Source organism: Leptonychotes weddellii, chromosome 7, assembly GCF_054177405.1.
Source record: "Leptonychotes weddellii isolate Sample4059 chromosome 7, ASM5417740v2, whole genome shotgun sequence".
Taxonomy (NCBI): domain Eukaryota; kingdom Metazoa; phylum Chordata; class Mammalia; order Carnivora; family Phocidae; genus Leptonychotes; species Leptonychotes weddellii.
In genome coordinates this window covers 87,162,114-87,180,050 of record NC_138375.1, presented here as the reverse complement: position 1 = coordinate 87,180,050, position 17,937 = coordinate 87,162,114, and the positions used below count along the sequence as shown (strand labels likewise).

General features: G+C 38.2%; 1 protein-coding gene and 1 pseudogene across 1 annotated transcript in view; one reads left to right on the top strand and one right to left on the bottom strand.

The window, feature by feature from the left end:
- The window catches only part of JMY (junction mediating and regulatory protein, p53 cofactor), a 98,459-nt gene that overhangs the window by 41,547 nt on the left and 38,975 nt on the right, over positions 1 to 17,937 (top strand). The window contains exons 3-4 of the mRNA XM_081825589.1: positions 9,436 to 9,586; positions 17,026 to 17,195. Of these exons, the coding sequence (XP_081681715.1) occupies positions 9,436 to 9,586; positions 17,026 to 17,195 (321 nt within the window). The remainder of the gene's footprint in view (positions 1 to 9,435; positions 9,587 to 17,025; positions 17,196 to 17,937) is intronic.
- Positions 7,567 to 8,240, bottom strand: LOC102729723 (phosphatidylinositol N-acetylglucosaminyltransferase subunit P pseudogene; annotated as a pseudogene).

The window sequence follows — 17,937 nt, the reverse complement described above, 5'->3', positions numbered from 1 at the left end:
TTTTTTTTTTTTAAAGATTTTATTTATTTATTTGAGAGAGAGAGAATGAGAGAGAGCACATGAGAGGGGGGAGGGTCAGAGGGAGAAGCAGACTCCCCGCCGAGCAGGGAGCCCGATGCGGGACTCGATCCCGGGACTCCAGGATCATGACCTGAGCCGAAGGCAGTCGCTTAACCAACTGAGCCACCCAGGCGCCCCTATCTCATTGTATCTTAAATGTGCTCTTCCACCCTTCCTCTCCCCAAGCAAATCTGTAGGTATCCTTGTGTGAGATAGAAAGATATACACTACCCAGCCCCTATGCCAGTGGACAAATTAGAAAAGGGCCTTCTTCTGGGCAGGTGCAGCTGTATACATGGCTTGGCAAAAGATGGGCTGCTTTTCAGTCTCCACGCTCTGCCCCCTTGATGGGGCACTTTTGTGCAGGGTGGTTTTTACACTGTTGGATCACTGTATACTATGGCATGCCAGCTGTGAACTATGTAGTGCCATCAGTATACATTAAGGTACCTACCTCTTGGGGCGCCTGGGTGGCTCAGTCGTTAAGCGTCTGCCTTCGGCTCGGGTCCTGGGATCGAGCCCCGCATCGGGCTCCCTGCTCAGCAGGAAGCCTGCTTCTCCCTCTCCCACTCCCCCTGCTTGTGTTCCCTCTCGCTGTCTCTCTCTCTGTCAAATAAATAAATGAAATCTTAAAAAAAAAAAAAAAAAGGTACTTATCTCTTACCTGAGCTATTTTTTCTTTGGTTTCCTTGCCTTTAGATTTCTCTCACCATTTTTTTTTTTTTTTAAGATTGATTTATTTTTAGAGAGCATGCACAAGAGCAGTGGGGAGGGGCAGAAGGAGAGAATCTCAAGTGGACTCCCTAGTGGAGCCTGACGCGGGGCTTGATTTCATGACCCTGAAATCATGACCGGAGCTGAAATCAAGAGTCAGACCCCCAACCCACTGAGCCACCCAGGCACCCCAGATTTCTCTCATCTTTAAAAAAAATTTATTTCACACTTTTTCTCAAGAATACTGATTTACTTTGAATACAAAAAATGCATGAGTGGATATTTCCAAATCTGATCATGTCATTTTGTTAATCTTGGTCACCTTCAGGTGATTCCTGGGCGTGGAAAATTTGCGGCACTACTACATCAGTATATATACAAATTTATCTTAGCATCTCTTTCACATGAGAATTGGAGGTTTTGTTTTGCTGTATTTTTCTCTTCTTCACCCACTAACCCAACAATAGACAGGAATAACACTTAAGTTTCTCATATAAAACCAGTATCCAGGGAAGTGATGTACTTCATAATAAGTAATTGATGCCAAGAAATTTGTATTTATACATTGGTCTCACTATAGCTACCTAAACTGACACGTACTTTTTTCCATTTTAAAAACAGGCACTGTTTTCTTTCTAGCCCTGAAATTGAAAACAGAGGTGTCATTGTTTTTAAGCACATGATCCAGCTGACCAATGCTGTACATTTTCTGACTTGCCAAGTTAGGAAAAGAACTTAGTATCCTGGCTTAATGTCTTAGGGTACAGTAAACTATATTAACATTTTTTTAAAAAGTTGGCTGCAGTATTAACTACTTTGTTTTAGAAGTCATTTAAACGGCATTTAAAAAGCATAGAGAGGTGTTTATGTTGCGTATATTTGAATATACCTGTACAGTGAAGTAAAGATAATCCACAATGCAGAGTACTAACCACTATATGATCACGGCGAGCTACCGGGGACCTGTGAAGTAAAGATAATCCAACAACAAAGTACAAATTATCTTCAAATACCAGCAAATTTAAAAAAGTTTTTTTCTCTTTAAAAAGCCAGAATGTAAGTTTCCTCACTTCTGTACAGTGGTTAGCCATCCAAGTGAAAAAGATTTCTATTTAATGATCAGAGTTAAGATTTTTGAATTTTGAACACTGCTTGTTCTGTTTATTAAATTTCTGTCCCGTAGTTGTCTGTAGGGGTTTGATTGGAAAAGTAAACTGGTTATTTCAGTAGGGGAGATTTTAATACAAAGAATTGTTAACTTGGCTTAAAGTTGTTAACCAGATAGTTAAGACGGCAACTAAGATATCAGAGCTAACAATTGTAAAAACAGCCACCACTCCTGGATTGGTGGCACACAGGAAAGAGATGGTAATTGTTAATGCTTTAACATGGAGAATGGACTGTGTGTGGAGCTGAAGTCTGGGGAAGGCAACATAGCTCGTCAAGGGCTGGTATGTCTCAAGTCAAAGGAGAGACCTAGATGTCTGGGAATAGAGCAGGCTGGTGTTTGTTCCCCATGGGGGGAGGGTGGGCAGAAAGTGAGGCTAGTTCTGCTAAGGCTGACAAATTGAAAACTGGATTCTGTGAACTGCTTCAGGAAGGAACTGCGGATGCTGGGGGGAAGAGGTGAATCTGTGATGATGCTCATAGGAACAGCAAACAGGAAAGTCAAGTGATATACATAGGAAGAAGCAAATCTCTTCTCCCTCCTCCAGCCCTTTCTATTGGCAAAGCCTAAACGTGGTTCACAGAGCCCCAACTCTAGCATCACAAAGCATAAGGATGAACCTGGGAACTGATGGACAAGAATTTACATATCTTTAGACTTTTTCAAAGTTAGAAAAAAAACCTAGTTATCTAGCTTATGGTTTTAGGTACAGTATACCAAGTCCTTGAAAGGGTATAAAGTTTAATCGTGTCATCAAAAAGAAGTTCTATCATAACGTGCTGAGTAAGAGTTTAAAATTTGGCTGCAGTGTTAAATTTACTAAATCTCTGGTCCACACTTATGAATATTAATTTTATACCTTTTAACTTGAGTGTTTAAAAATCGGCGGTAATCACAACAAAGCTCAAACCTTGATTTTGTTAGATAGCAAACACATCTTCTGAGTCGTCCTATCTGAGCTGAAGTCTAAGTATGCCACTTATTGCTAAGAATCCCACAGTGGTTTCCTGGTGCCTCTCAAGCTAAGTATGATTTCAGTCTGACATTTTAAGGTCTCCTAATAGTGACCACAACCTCTTTTTCTAGTCTTATCTCCCATTGCCTTTATCTGTTTTACCTAAACTCTGCCATGCTGAACTGTTCTCTTAACACACTGAATCTAACTGCCTCTAGGCTAGCCTTTTGCTCAGGTCATTTCTTGCCTCCAGCCCGCCTTTTGGGTGGTTCTCTTTCCCCATATACTATATGTATCTGTCAAAATCATACCCTTCCTTTAGAGCCCTCTGCAGTTTTGAACCTCAATAAAGTATATCCTGATCTAAACAGCTAAATGAATTCTCTTCCTGCCAAACATTTCATTTACTTTAAGGGTCTTAAAATACCTTTATTCTTTTTTTTTTTTTTAAAGATTTTATTTATTCATTTGGGATAGAGAGAAAGAGAGCATGAGCAGGGAGAGAAGCAGAGGGAGAGGGAGAAGCAGCTTCCCCGCTGAGCCAGGAGCCCGACGTGGGGCCCGATCCCAGGACCCTGGGATCATGACCTGAGCCGAAGGCAGACGCTTAATGATCTGAGCCACCCAGGCGCCCCTTAGAATACATTTATTCTTTTTTTTTTTTAAAGATTTATTTATTTATTTGAGAGCGTGAGAATGAGAGAGAGTACATGAGAGGGGGGAGGGTCAGAGGGAGAAGCAGGCTCCTCGCTGAGCAGGGAGCCCGATGCGGGACTCGATCCCGGGACTCCAGGATCATGACCTGAGCCGAAGGCAGTTGCTTAACCAACTGAGCCACCCAGGCGCCTTACATTTACATTTATTCTTTTTACACAGAGACACCCTTCACCATTTTTAATACCTGGATAAAGTTCTACTTGTTTTTTTTTTTTTGCTTTTTTTTCCCTAAAGGTTTTATTTATTAGAGCATGGGCGGAGTGGGGGGGGGAGGAAGTGGCAGAGGGAGAAGCAGACTCCCCACTGAGCAAGGAGCCCAAGGCCTGAGATCATGGCCTGAGCCAAAGGCAGACACTAAACCGATTGAGCCACCCAGGCGCCCCAAAATTCTACTTGTTCTTTCAGAATTTACTTACTCATCATTCCTATTAGAAATTTTCTTCCCAGACTTGGTATTGCGACCTCCATAGCTGGTATTTCCCATAGTATTTTAGGAATACTCTATCTTTGATATATTTTCATACTCTATTTTAATTATTTTGTTGTCTGTGTCTTCCACTAGGCTGAGTATCTTTGTATGCCTACTGCCTAGTATTGTACTGATGCTGAGAAAATGCTATAATACATCATCATTTTGAGTGAATAATCGAATGTTAAGTGATTGTGTCAAACAGAGCTCTCATAGTTACTACGTAGCACAGCCAGGTCTCCTAATTTGAAGACAGATTTCTGCAGCACAGATATCTTTGCTTACCCCACCCTCCAATTAGATTGTAAGTTTCTTAGGAGGAGAATGTGTATCTTATGTTACATCCCCTGAAGCACCCGGTACAATGGGCTCTTTATTCAAATTATATAATTGAATGATTCCAAATATTAGCCATGGTAAAGTCTAAAAGGGAGAAAAAAAACAACCATATCCAGTAGCATCATGTAAGTTTGACTCCTGCAGTATGTGACTGGAGATACAGTAATTGTCTTCTGAGAATTAATTCCAGTCTTGGTAAGTAGGGAATCTGATACCAAGAATCTAAGCTGCTCCTACTGACTTAATTGTCCTTACTTGGCACTATTTTTGTAGTCCCAGAAATGGAGCTCACGTAATTCTGTTTTCCAACTATTAAGGAAGACATTTAGGTTCTGATCATATCTCCACTTCCCCTCCCTCCCACACACACTGGAAAAAAAAGTAAGTCTCATAATTTTGCCTCTTGCTGGTCCTCCTATATGGAAACAGGAGCTCATTGTTTGCTTGACTAGAAACAGGAAACCTCTGGGATAATGTGTCTTCATCTTGTCTGGTTGGTACGGTTTGTGAACTAAAGAAGAGATAAAGCATTTTTTTGGTTCATGATTATAAAAACAATACATACACAATAAAGAAGATTTGGAAAGTACAGATTTTAAACAGAAAAGAAAAATAATCACCCATAATCTAACAAAAGATGACCTCAGTAATACATTCTACATATTTTCTCCTTTTTTCTGGACATTATGTAGTTGAAATTATGTCTATGATTTGATCTGTCTTAATATTACAACATAATCATTTTCCTTTCTTACTGGAAACCTCATAAACATTTTTGCATAGAATAGTATTTTATAGGTGTATCATCTGTAATATTCTCCATTGTTAGATATTTGTGAGACAGTTTTTCTTTTATTTCGAAAAACATTATAGTGAACATCTTTGGTTATTTTTCTTTGAAGGTATTTTCTTAAATAGGTGAGAAAATAGGTATTTAAGAAAAGAATATGGTATCATAAAATAATTGCCAGAAAAGGTTTTCATCAATTTATGGTTCTAACAGCAGTATATGAGTTTGTGCCTGTTTACCATGACCACAATAACCCTGGTTACTTTTTTAAAAAATATTTGCTTCGGGGCGCCTGGGTGGCTCAGTCGTTAAGCGTCTGCCTTCGGCTCAGGTCATGATCCCAGGGTCCTGGGATCGAGCCCTGCATCGGGCTCCCTGCTCTGCGGGAAGTCTGCTTCTTCCTCTCCCGCTCCCCCTGCTTGTGTTCCCTCTCTGGCTGTGTCTCTCTCTGTCAAATAAATAAAATCTTAAAAAAAAAAAAAATTTTGCTTCATGAGTTTTTCTAAATAGGTTTGTCATCCTACTATCTAAAAACAGGTATTTTGTGTCTTCTCCATTCTCCCGTACCAACCTTTTCTTATCTGGACTCTTTTTTCACAGGGGAAAATGGAGATCATCAAAGAGAAATTCCCCTCATGCTTCTACAAATCCAAAACTTGACTTTCTTTATGCCCATGGAAGAACTTTCCCTACATTTGCCAAGAGCAAATTCCCTACACCAGTACTCTGAATCCTGTTCCTTCCCATGTTGTTCTTAAGGACCTTTCTACTATAATTAGTCCCATTTTCCCCTGGCATCTTTATGTTTTCCCTTTGCTAGATACAGCTTATCACTTCTCAGCCTGTTCCATGATCTCCCATTAAAATAAAACAAAAAGCAAAAGGCTTACCCTTAAGCTTGTCCTCTCCTAGCACCACCCTTTTTTCCTCTATTCACTCAGATCTCTCAAAAGAGTATTTATTTATACATATGTCTACATCTCTCTCCTCATTAAAAACAGGTGCAGAGTGAATTTTTAATTTACTTACTCTTTTAGGAAATATTTTAGATTGCCTATTTCATGCCAGGCAGTATGCTAGTGAGAAGCAGAAAAATAAAAACCAAAAGAAAACAACAAACCACACACTCAAAAAAAGCCTGTGCATTCTCTGCCCTCATAGAACTTTCAGAGGGGGAAGCAGTTAATAGTTAAAGGTCACGAAATCTTATAAAGTATGATTTGGTAAGTGCTTTGAAGGAAAGTTATATGTGTTGCACTGAAGAGGTTATAATGGGAAGTTGGGAAGACTTCAATGATCTAGTAATTGAACTGAGATCTGAAGATGTCATGGGAGTTAATAGGCAAAGGAAATTTGCTTATACTCTAGAATTAAGTTGTTGCTAAGTTCAGTGATCTTAATACTGTTAGATCTTTGGGTACTAGGTGTCATCCTACATCCAACAAGCAGTGTTGGACAGATTTTATTTCCTTTGAATCTTGCTCCTTATGTGATTCCACACTTGCCTGGTGTCCCCACTTCCTCTAGCTTTGTTTCTGTAGGCTGTTGACCCAGCTTCACAGTCAGAATTCCTTAGGGCTCAATCATGAGCCTTTTTCTCATGACTTCCTTAGATAACCTCTTTCACTCTGATGACTGTAAATGTCATCTGTATGTCAAGGCTACCTAAATTTATATCTCTAGCCATGAACTTTGCAAAATCAAGCTTAACGTATATAAAATGAAATCCTTGATCCTCGCCCCTTTGAAACCAGCAATTCCTTCATTGTTTACTTTTTGAGGAGATGGCAGTTCTATATACAGATTTTTTTTTTTTTTTTTTAAGATTTTGAATATTTTTTTTAAGTAATCTCTACACCCGATGCGGGGCTTGAACTTCCAACCCGGAGATGAAGAGTCTCATGCTCCATCAACTGAGCCAGCCAGGCACCCCCAGATTTTTTCTAGTCATTCTTTTTTATTAGGGAGTGCACACACACACAAGCAGGGGGAGGGGGAGAGGGAGAAGCAGATTCCCTGCTAAGCACGGAGCCCCATGTGAGACTCTATCCCAGGACCCTCAGATCATGACCTGAGCTGAAGTCAGATGCTTAACCTGCTGAGCCACCCAGGTTCCCCTCTAGTCATTCTTGATCCCTCCTTATGCCTTGCTATGGTCCATTCATAACACTGCTTATTATAAATTGCTCATTGTGTGCTCGGTTCTGTACTAAATGCTCTTGCATATATTTACCCCTCTATCTGGAAGCCTCTTCATTTGCTTAAGAAGCAATATATTGTTTTTTCAAGATTAAAACCAAATATTATCTTCCTTTAGGTTACATTTCCTGGTGATTAAATTTTTTTAAATACGGTAATGCAGTATTTTATTTATTCTCTTAATAACTAATACTCAGGAACTTTTATAATACTAATATAACTTAATCTAAAAGAATCAACTTAATTGTTTACATTTCAATATTGGGTATGAGAGAGAGTCAAAATAATTATAGTCAAAATTATTATATAAAAAATTATAGGAAATGCTCAGTGTTAGTCTACATACAATTTAGTTTTTGGCATAAAGTTATTTAGTTGCCAGGAAGAACGTTTGGTTTACTTCACTAATAGGAATATCTCTTAATGCTGGGATGGCCTCTTCTTGGTATTTCTTCTGCTGTTGATTTTTAGCATAGTTATCTGTGATTGTATGAATGGAGTAAGAGTACGTAACCAATTACTATAGTGATGAAGAAGTAGACGGGCAATGCAACTGACCAGTATTTTTGAGGCCAATAGGTTAATCCTAAGGAATTTAGCCAAGATTCAGGAATAAATGCCCACACAAGATACAGGATGAAGCCAAATTGAGAGCTTGAGAAAAGAACAAAGCCATAAATCGTTCTTTCTGGCAATGGCGACGGTGAGTTTTCCACCATTTTCCCTGTGGCTTTAGACAATCTTGGGTCCTCGAAGTGCCCACTCAGGCCCCTCCCGACAGCTCGGCCACTTCAGTGCCAAGTCCCCCACGCAAGCCCCTTCTGGAAAGCCTCCGCAGGGGTGAGAAAGGGCTCCTGGTGATTAAAATTTTATTTTGGGGGGCGCTTGGGTGGCTCAGTCGTTAAGCGTCTGCCTTCGGCTCGGGTCATGATTCCGGGGTCCTGGGATCGAGCCCCGCATCGGGCTCCCTGCTCCGCGGGAAGCCTGCTTCTCCCTCTCCCACTCCCCCTGCTTGTGTTCCTGCTCTCGCTATGTCTCTCTCTCTGTCCAAAAAAAAAAAAAAAAATTTTAAAATTTTATTTTGGGTTCAGGCTGTTCTTTTAATTTGTTTATTGCACCATTTAGCGAATAGAGCCTGTATTTCTAGTTCTGAAATTGTTTTACAGCTTTTTTGGCGGCTCATGATAGTTGATTAGTTTTTCAGAAATATGCCAGGGATGGGTTAATACCTTTCTCTGTGTTTTTTTTTTTTTCATCATCCTAATAAGATGTTAACTTCTCATTTAATTTTTAGGCAGTCTTTTCTCACTATATGATAAAGCAGGATAGAGTGCACAAAGGGTCCATTGCTAGTCTTGCTGGATTTCACCTTTCTTCCATGTTAAACATACCTGTGTAGTGTTTTTATATACTTTTATATTAATACTGTCACTTCTGTGAATTTTACTTTAGCATTCAGCTGGTACATCCCTGTCCATCATTAGATTTTCAACTCTCTTTTGTTCTATTTGTAACTCTTGCAAATAATATTTAATTTTTGTCTTTTACTTTTGTCCAGAGATCTTTAGTAGATAGACGTGCTGGTTTTTATAAATTACCAGTCTTAAAAATCTGAGTTTTCAATTATTTATGTCCAGTTATAAATAAGTATTTAGTGGCACAAATAATTCTTAACCTGAAAATATAATTATCATAAAGGAGGAAATATATTTCTTGTTATCTCAGCACCCAAAAATAACATCTTAACATTTTGCTGTATGTCCTTTTTTATATGTGAAGGAGGGGAAGGGTGAAAAAGTAGAGAGGAATGGGGAACAGATTTCTGTGTCAGATGTCTTTAATGTTACTGTTAATTTGTTTGTTTTGTAAATTAATAGCTTGTACTCTAGAGCAAGAGAAAATAAGTATTCTTTGTTTTAGCACAAGGCACAATGCCTGCCTGATAACTAAACATTCAGTAAATGTTTAAGGAATGAATGAAGAAAGAAAGAAATGGGCTTTTTAATTTTTCTTTTTTTCTGAAGATTTCCATGGAGAATGATTATCTGGGTCCCCGAAGAATTGAAAGTCTACAAAAAGAAGATGCTGATTGGCAGCGAAAAGCTCACATGGCTGTGCTGTCGATTCAGGATCTTACTGTCAAATACTTTGAAATAACAGCGAAAGCACAAAAAGGTAAGTTTCCTAGTAAAGTTATCCTTGTTAGATGTTTTTGAAAATGAGTGGTTTAAATATTTCATGTTTGCAGGAGTTCTGTGGAAGAATGTACAAAGACTACTCATAGTCCTAGTAGTTAAAAAAGATCACTATTAGCAAATTATAGTAGATCCTTTCAGTCTTTTCTGGGCATGTGTTTACACATACTCCACCTTTAAAAAATAGTAATTGGGTGTTAGTGTAACGTAATTCAGTTCTGACACTAACCCGTTACAGACCCCACAGCTTAAAGGCACAGTTCGCATTGAGACTGCCCACATTGAAGACACTACTTGGAAATTTAGAGGGTCCCCAGGCCTTCTGCACTTCTCACCAACTGATGATAAATTTGGGGGTTCACACAGCCTTTTTAGGTTTGATCATTTGCTACAGTGACTCACAGAACTCAGGAAAGTACATACTTGGGATTACAATTTATAAATGATAAAAATCAAGACAAGCCAAATGAAGAGATTCATAGGGCAAGGTCTCTGAAGGTCCGTTCCTTCCAACTTCCTTCCATAGATGGCCATGGAAATCCTTCAGTCGCAGTTTAAAATCACTGCTATTCATTATTTTCGTTATCTACCTGGCATTAACACAGTTTAGCATTCAGGTTATTCCTTCAGGAAATCCACATTTCCTTAAAAGTTGTACTGAAGCAGTTTATTCCTTCAGAATGCCAGTGTGCTAAAGGAGAATGCTCCCTTTGATTCTTTAGCATCATTTGACATCGTCATTAAAAAAATAAAAATAGGAGTTTGATAGGTGAAAACTAGTACTGTGTTTTTAAATTTTGCATTTCCTTGGTTATTACGGAGTACTTTTTGTTTTTTATGTAATAATTGGTATTTGCATATCCTTCCTTTCCAGTTATAATACCTTTTGCCTATTTTGGTATGGTGGATTTTTTTCTGTTGATGAATAAAAGCTCCTTATATTTGTTGATATTTTTATTATATTTATATTATAGTTATATTAACACTTGGACATCTGTTGCAAATATCTATTCCTAAATTTTAACTTTTATTGTATACAAATTTTACTTGTAAAAACTATGAGCTTTTAAGAATGATTTTTAAAAAATCTTTGAATTGTTACTTATATTTTCTAAAGTTAGTTTCTGTATTCCTCAGAATAGTTAAAACCTAGTAAAATTCTTTTATATACTTGGGTTTCTTTCTGGACTCTTTTCCAATGATAAGTCTTTTCTTATGCTTTGATTAATGATAATAGCTTCATAATGAAATTTATTACCTAGCTTATCAATTAACCCCTCATTATTATTCAATAATTTTTTGGGTATTTAGTCAGTTATTCTTCTAGAAGATAGTACTATAATCCTTTTTTAAAAATTACTTCTTCTCAAACTAATGTAGTTCTTTTTTCTTTTTTTTTTTAAGATTTGATTTATTTAGGGGCGCCTGGTGGCTCAGTTGGTTAAGCGACTGCCTTCGGCTTAGGTCGTGATCCTGGAGTCCCAGGATCGAGTCCCACATCGGGCTCCCTGCTCAGCAGGGAGTCTGCTTCTCCCTCTCCATCTGACCCTCCCCCCTCTCATGCTCTCTCTCTCTCTCTATCTCATTCTCTCTCTCAAATAAATAAATAAAATCTTAAAAAAAAAAGATTTTATTTATTAGAGAGAGACAGCGAGAGAGGGAACACAAGCAGGGGGAGTGGGAGAGGGAGAAGCAGGCTTCCTACCGAGCAGGGAGCCCAATGCGGGGCTCAGTCGCAGGACCCTGGGATCATGACCTGAGCTGAAGGCAGACGCTTAAGGACTGAGCCACCCAGGTGCCCCACAACAGTGATTTTTAACTAAAGGTGATTGTGCCACACGAAAGGACATTTAACAGTCTCTGGAGACATTTTGGTTGTCCCAACTACTACTGAGAGGGTTACTAGTATCAGTAGAGGCCATGGATTATGTTAAACATCCTATGTTACATAGGACAAGCCACCCTATGATGAAGAATTTTCTGGCTGAGAATGTCTAAAGTGCTGAGTTTGAGAAGCTTTAGTCTTCTTAAAAAAAAAAAAAATGCATGGTCAATCATATCAGTAGATGCTGAAAAAGCATTTGACGAAATACAGCGTGCTGTGTGTGATGAAAACACTCGGGAAACTAGGAATAGAAAAGAACTTCTTTAAATTTGGTAAAGGACATCTGCAAGAACTCTATAGCCAATATCACATTTAATGGTGGAAGACTGAATGCTTCCCCCCCTAGAATGGGTAAAAAGTCTAGGATGTTTACTCTTAACCCCTCTTATTCAACATAATAAAATAAATCTTAGTTGTAATAAGGCAAGAAAAAGAAAGAAAAAGCTTATAGTTGGAAAGGAAAAAATAAATTGATTCCCATTTTAGATAATGTTTAGGTTGAAAATTGTATGGAATCTATTTTTAAAAGCTTCCAACTACCAAGTGACTTTCTCAGGATAACAGGAAATATGGTCAGCAACCCAAAAATGAATCCTCTTTATATAAGCAATGAATAGTTGGAAATAGAAAATTTTTTAAAAATTCCATTTATAATAAGTCTGACAAAACACGTACAGGATTTGTAATGCTTACGATTAGATTAACAAGATGAAGAAACCACAAACCTAAGTAAATGGATAGACATGTTGTGTTCATGTATTGGAACGTCCAACATAGTAATGATGTCTGTTCTCTCCAAAGTGATCTGTAGATTTAACACACTGCCTACCAAAAAGCAGGACTTTTTCCTATAAATGTAAGCAGGCTGATTCTAATTTTACATGGAAGGACAAAGGAACTAAGATACCTAAAAAAACAGTTTAGAAAAAAAGAAAAGCAGAATCACGTTTACGGGACTTTACAAATTATAGAGCCACTGTGGCATGGTATTATGGAAGGGATAGACATGTGAACCAATGGGATAGAATAGAGAATAAGAAATAAATTCACAATACATGGCCATTTACTCTGCAAATTAGCACTGGAAAAGATGTTCAAGACCATTGGTCATTAGTATGCACATTAAAACCACAGTGAGTTAGCAACATACCCCTATTAGAATGGCTGAAAGAGAAAAATACAATATTAAGGGCAGACAAGGATGTAGAGTAACTAGAACCTTCCCTGTATTGCTGGTGGTAATGCAAAATTGTACAATCTCGTGAAAATGAATGCAATTTTTTTTTTTAAGATTTTATTTGAGGGAGATAGAGCAAGAGAGAGAGCACATGCAGAGGGCAGAGGGAGAGAGAGAGAGAAGCCGAATTTCTGAGCTGAGCAGGGAGCTCGACATGGGGCTTGATCCCAGGACTCTGGGATGATGACCTGAGCCAAAGGTAGACACAACTAACTGAGCCACCCAGCCGCCCCTGAATGCAATTTCTTATGTAAGTTAAAGATGTGCTTACCGTCTGACCTAGCAGTCCTACTTGAACATATTTGCCTTAGAGCATTATGACAATTTTAAAAAATAAATTAAAAAACAGTACGTTAAAATGTTAGTAATAGTTCCTTTTAACATTTAAAGATGTCTTTTCCTGGGCGCCTGGGTGGCTCAGTTGGTTAAGCGACTGCCTTCTGCTCAGGTCATGATCCTGGAGTCCCTGGATCGAGGCCGTCATTGGGCTCCCTGCTCGGCAGGGAGTCTGCTTCTCCCTCTGACCCTCCCCCCCATGTGCTTTCTCTCTCTCATTCTCTCTCTCTCAAATAAATAAATAAAATCTTTAAAAAAAAAAGTCTTTTCGTACTGTAAACTATTTTTATGAAATAGTTTTCTGTAAATTATTTGGTTTAGAGTCTTTCTGTGCTTTCTAGGTGCATTCTTTAATGTTTTAAAAAAAGTTTGCATTATGATTAAAAATACATAACCATTATGGGGTGCCTGGGTGGTTCAGTCAGTTAAGCATCTGACTCTTCATTTGGGCCCAGGTCATGATCTCAGGTTCCTGGGATCGAGCCCCATGTTGGGCTCTTTGTTCAGTGGGAGTCTGTTTAAGATTCTCTCCCTCTCTTTCTGCCCCTCCCCTTGTTCTCTCTTTCTCAAATAAATAAATTTAGAAATATATAACCATTATAGAAAATTTAGAATATTAGAGGGGGGAAACCCTACATACATCTGTAATCCTACTGCCTATGCAACCACTTTGTGTTCCTATCAATTTTTTTTTCTATTTATGGCTTATTACAGAATTGCTGTGATTTTGTATATATTTTTATATATGGTTCATAATTCTGGCTCTATACAATTTTGATGATTGCTCTTATTTTATATTTCTCCAATTTTAAGCAAAATATTTTTGTATATGACAGGCATCATTATAGGGTTCCAAATTCTTCATTAGAGTCACTGTAGACTTCTTTATATCTCACTTCTGGTGACTTTATCCTAGTAGGAAGCTTTTGAACCCAAACAGAGAGAGATTTGCTTGGCCGTTCAGTTTTCCTTTATTTTCCTTTTCTGAGTATGTTTCCTTCCTCCCATGTCAGGGAAACAGAATGAACTCTCTGTGGCTTTATGCTGCTGATAGTAATAGCTCTCCTTTATGTTTCCAGCCAGAAGGTAACTTTCTGATTTCTTTTTTTAGAGGAAGAGTAAAAGACGCCCTTTTATTTTATTTTTTTTTTCATTTACTGAGCCAGATGTAACAATTTTGATATATTACTGCTTAGCTTTTATTTTAAATATTTGATTATTTATTTTAGAGAGGGATAGGGAGGGAGGAACGGAGTGAGCTCATGAGCAGGAAGGGCAGAGGAGAAGGAGAGAGAATCTCAAGCAGACTCTGTGCTGAGCACAGAGCTGGATGTGGGGCTGGATCTCATGACCCTGAGTTCACTACCTGGGCTGAAACCAGGAGTCAGACGCTTAACTGACCATGCCACCCAGGCGCCCCTATTACTGCTTAGCCTTTTTTTTTTTTTTCCTTTTCAGATTTTATTTATTTATTTGACACAGAGAGAGAGCACAAACAGGGGGAGCAGTAGGCAGAGAGAAAGGGAGAAGCAGGCTCCCCGCTGAGCAGGGAGCCCAATGTGAGGCTCAGCCCTAGGACCCCGGGACCATGCCCTGAGCCGAAGGCAGACATTTAACTGACTGAACCACCCAGCCACCCCTAGTGCTTAACTTTAAAAACATCTTAAATAGGCTCATTTCTGACAGGTATATATGTTAGCATATTAAACTTTTTAAAAAATAGATTGAACATGATATTTTTTGAACACCAGAACTATATTGCACTCAGATTTTTTTTTACATATACAGATCATCATACACTATTATTATAGAGTTGTTACTCTGAAAATGTGAAAGGTCCCTTAGCAAGAATCTTTATTCTTGCCAGCAGAGGGAGAGAAGAATCTGTTTTAGAGATATCCCAAGGGTATTCCAAGTATTTTACATTCACAAACAATTTTCTGTGTCACTGTCGTATTTCTGAGCTGTTGGGGAAAATAATTCCACTTGAAGAGAGTAACAGTGAGATGTAAGAATATGTTCTAGCCAAGGTATTAGAAGACAAAGTATGGATTAGCTCTTGTGGTAGGTAACAACATGAGACTGAATTAGGACAGGAAGCTACTTCTGACAGTAAGGTGGAGAGCAAGAGAGTTGATGCCATGGGAAGTGGAAGAGACACACGAAATAACTCTCATTATCTCATTTAATTTCCACAAAAGCTTTTGAACTAGATACTCTATGTCCTTTTTTCACAAGCAAGGGAATGGAGCCCCAGAACAATGACGTTTCTTGCCAAAAGTTACATGTCAGTTACAGGTGGAATTGGGAATTTAACTCTATTATTTCACTCCAAATCCTCTGATTTTTGTTTTCCTACATTGTATTACTATATTGATCTTATGGTTGCAGAAATACTAGATATACAGTTTAAAAGATAGGTAGAACTTTAAAATGGCAAAGTCATTTGATATTTAACCAGTGAGTAGATTTTGTTAAAAAGCCTAAAATCGAGATTCAGAGCAAGATTATGCATTGAAAAATTACCTTTTATATTAGCACTTGAAGGCCACAGAAAAACTGAAACCCAAAGAACCTATTTAACTATATTGAGAGGAGAATCTAAGTCAGCACAGTGCGTCATCTGTTATTATAGGAACTCAACAGATAGTTTTTAAAGTCTGTATAAATTGAGAAACAGTCAATTTTTATAAAGAATACTGTTTTATAAAAACTATTTTTATATGGAAGTAACCACCAGAAACAAAAGTTGGTCGCATCTGGGCATTGAGATTAAGGGGTCGAGGAGAGCTGAGCCCAAGAAACTGCTCTTTTTCTTTAGCAGCCTGCCTGTACAGATTTAATTTTTAAGTATGTCCATGTATTATTGTAAAAAAAAAATTTAAGATTTCACAAAACTCGGAGACAAAGATTTACTGAGATATACTTCATTGCAAAAGATGGTTAGGACATAATAGTAGTACAGAATTACCATTTACATATACAAGATACTACTAGTGAACGTGTAGTGACTTAAAGAGCCGGACTAGTTCAGTGCTAAACAGATAGCTATCTTTTTTGTGATGTGTGTGTCTGACCTGTTAAAGTGCTTGGGCATAATGATGGTTGGTTTAATTGTATAGGACCCAGGATCTCAGTGATAAGCTTCTTCAACTGGAAAAGATACTAGCTGTTTGATTGTCAAGAAGTATCTCTTGAAATAGGGCTCTGTTGTGGCAAATAAAAAGTTACTTTTTTCTTTTCCTTTTTGGGGCATGTGGGAGAGGGAGTTGGGTGTTTTCCCTGGGACTTGGTTGTAGTGCTCCAACTCTAACCTCAGAATAAGCTCCATGCTAACATCTAGGATTTTTTTCCCTTCATCAGATCATTATAGTATTTTTGGAGGAACTCAGAATGATAAGATTAACACATGGATTTAAATAAATAATTTCAAAGAATCTTGAATAGTTAGGACTCTCATTTCAATTAATGTACCCAAGAAAAAGTGTAACCCTTTATAAAGTATGTATAAAACCTTTGAGGGATGCCTGGGTGGCTCAGTTGGTTAAGCGTCTGCCTTCGGCTCAGATCATGATCTCAGGGTCCTGGGATCGAGCCCCACATTGGGCTCCTTGCTCAGCGGGGAATCTGCTCCCTCTCCCACTGCCTGCCGCTCCCCCTGCTTGTGCTGTCTGTCAAATAAATAAGTAAAATCTTTTTTAAAAAAATAAAAGTTTTAAAATCTGACAACTCAGTTTTTATCTTCACAAAGTTATTTCTGATGATTATTTAGGATTCTTATTGAAGATAATAGAATCTAAGATATGTTAAGTTATATTTTCGAGCTGCTAAGAGATAACTTAAGGGAGTAGGATTTATTTGTTTATCATTATGTGTGTGGTCAGCGAGATCTAAAACTTTGAAATTCTTTAGTATCAAGTTGTCTTGTGTCTTAATGTCTCTACAAAATTACTATTAATAGCTGTGTATGATCGAATGAGAGCAGATCAGAAGAAATTTGGTAAAGCATCGTGGGCAGCAGCTGCAGAACGTATGGAAAAACTCCAGTATGCAGTTTCTAAGGAGACTCTGCAGATGATGAGAGCGAAAGAGATCTGTTTGGAACAGAGGAAACATGCACTGAAAGAAGAGGTAACAAAAACCATCAAAAATATATATAAAATTTAAAAAGATGATGTGTGATTTGTTTTTTATCTTTGTACAAGACTGGCATTTTTCTGACACTGCAGGCTCTTGTTAATTTTGCATTGTTTCCGTGAGATGGTAACAGTCATGATGGAGCCTGTCCTTGGAGTTGCCGGTAAGAGACGAGGTAGAGAGAGAGGAGGGAGAGACAGAGGAGGGGGAGAGAGAGGGGAGGGAGACGTTCGAGGTACTCTCGCAGCATCACAGGGTGGCTGTAGGCAGTAGTGCACTCTTAGAAAGGAGGTTGACATTAGAATTTCCTTGTTGTCTTTAAACTTTTTTTGTACTGTAAGGTTCATAGCTTTATTAAGAAAGTTTCAGTGCCCAGAGAAATACAGAAAAATCTTAAGGCCGTAGAATTTTGTTAGAATTGATTATATTATACTCAAACCATTACCTTTTGGAGCTTCCCTTTTTAATCCTACTGGAACATAAAACAGGAGAGATCCTTAGCAGAGGTCCAGTTTTCTTAAACCTCTTCATGAATACCCCTCCAAAAAAGAATAGTTTTAGAAATCCTTGAAGAGGTTGCTGATAAACTTATGTAAAATATATCTAAAGTGATCTTTTAAAAATTAACCATGTTTCGGGTGTCTGGATAGCTCAGTCAGTTGAGCATCCAGCTCTTGATTTTGGCTGGTTATCTCGTGGTCATGGGATTGAGCACCACGTTGAGCTCAGTATGGAG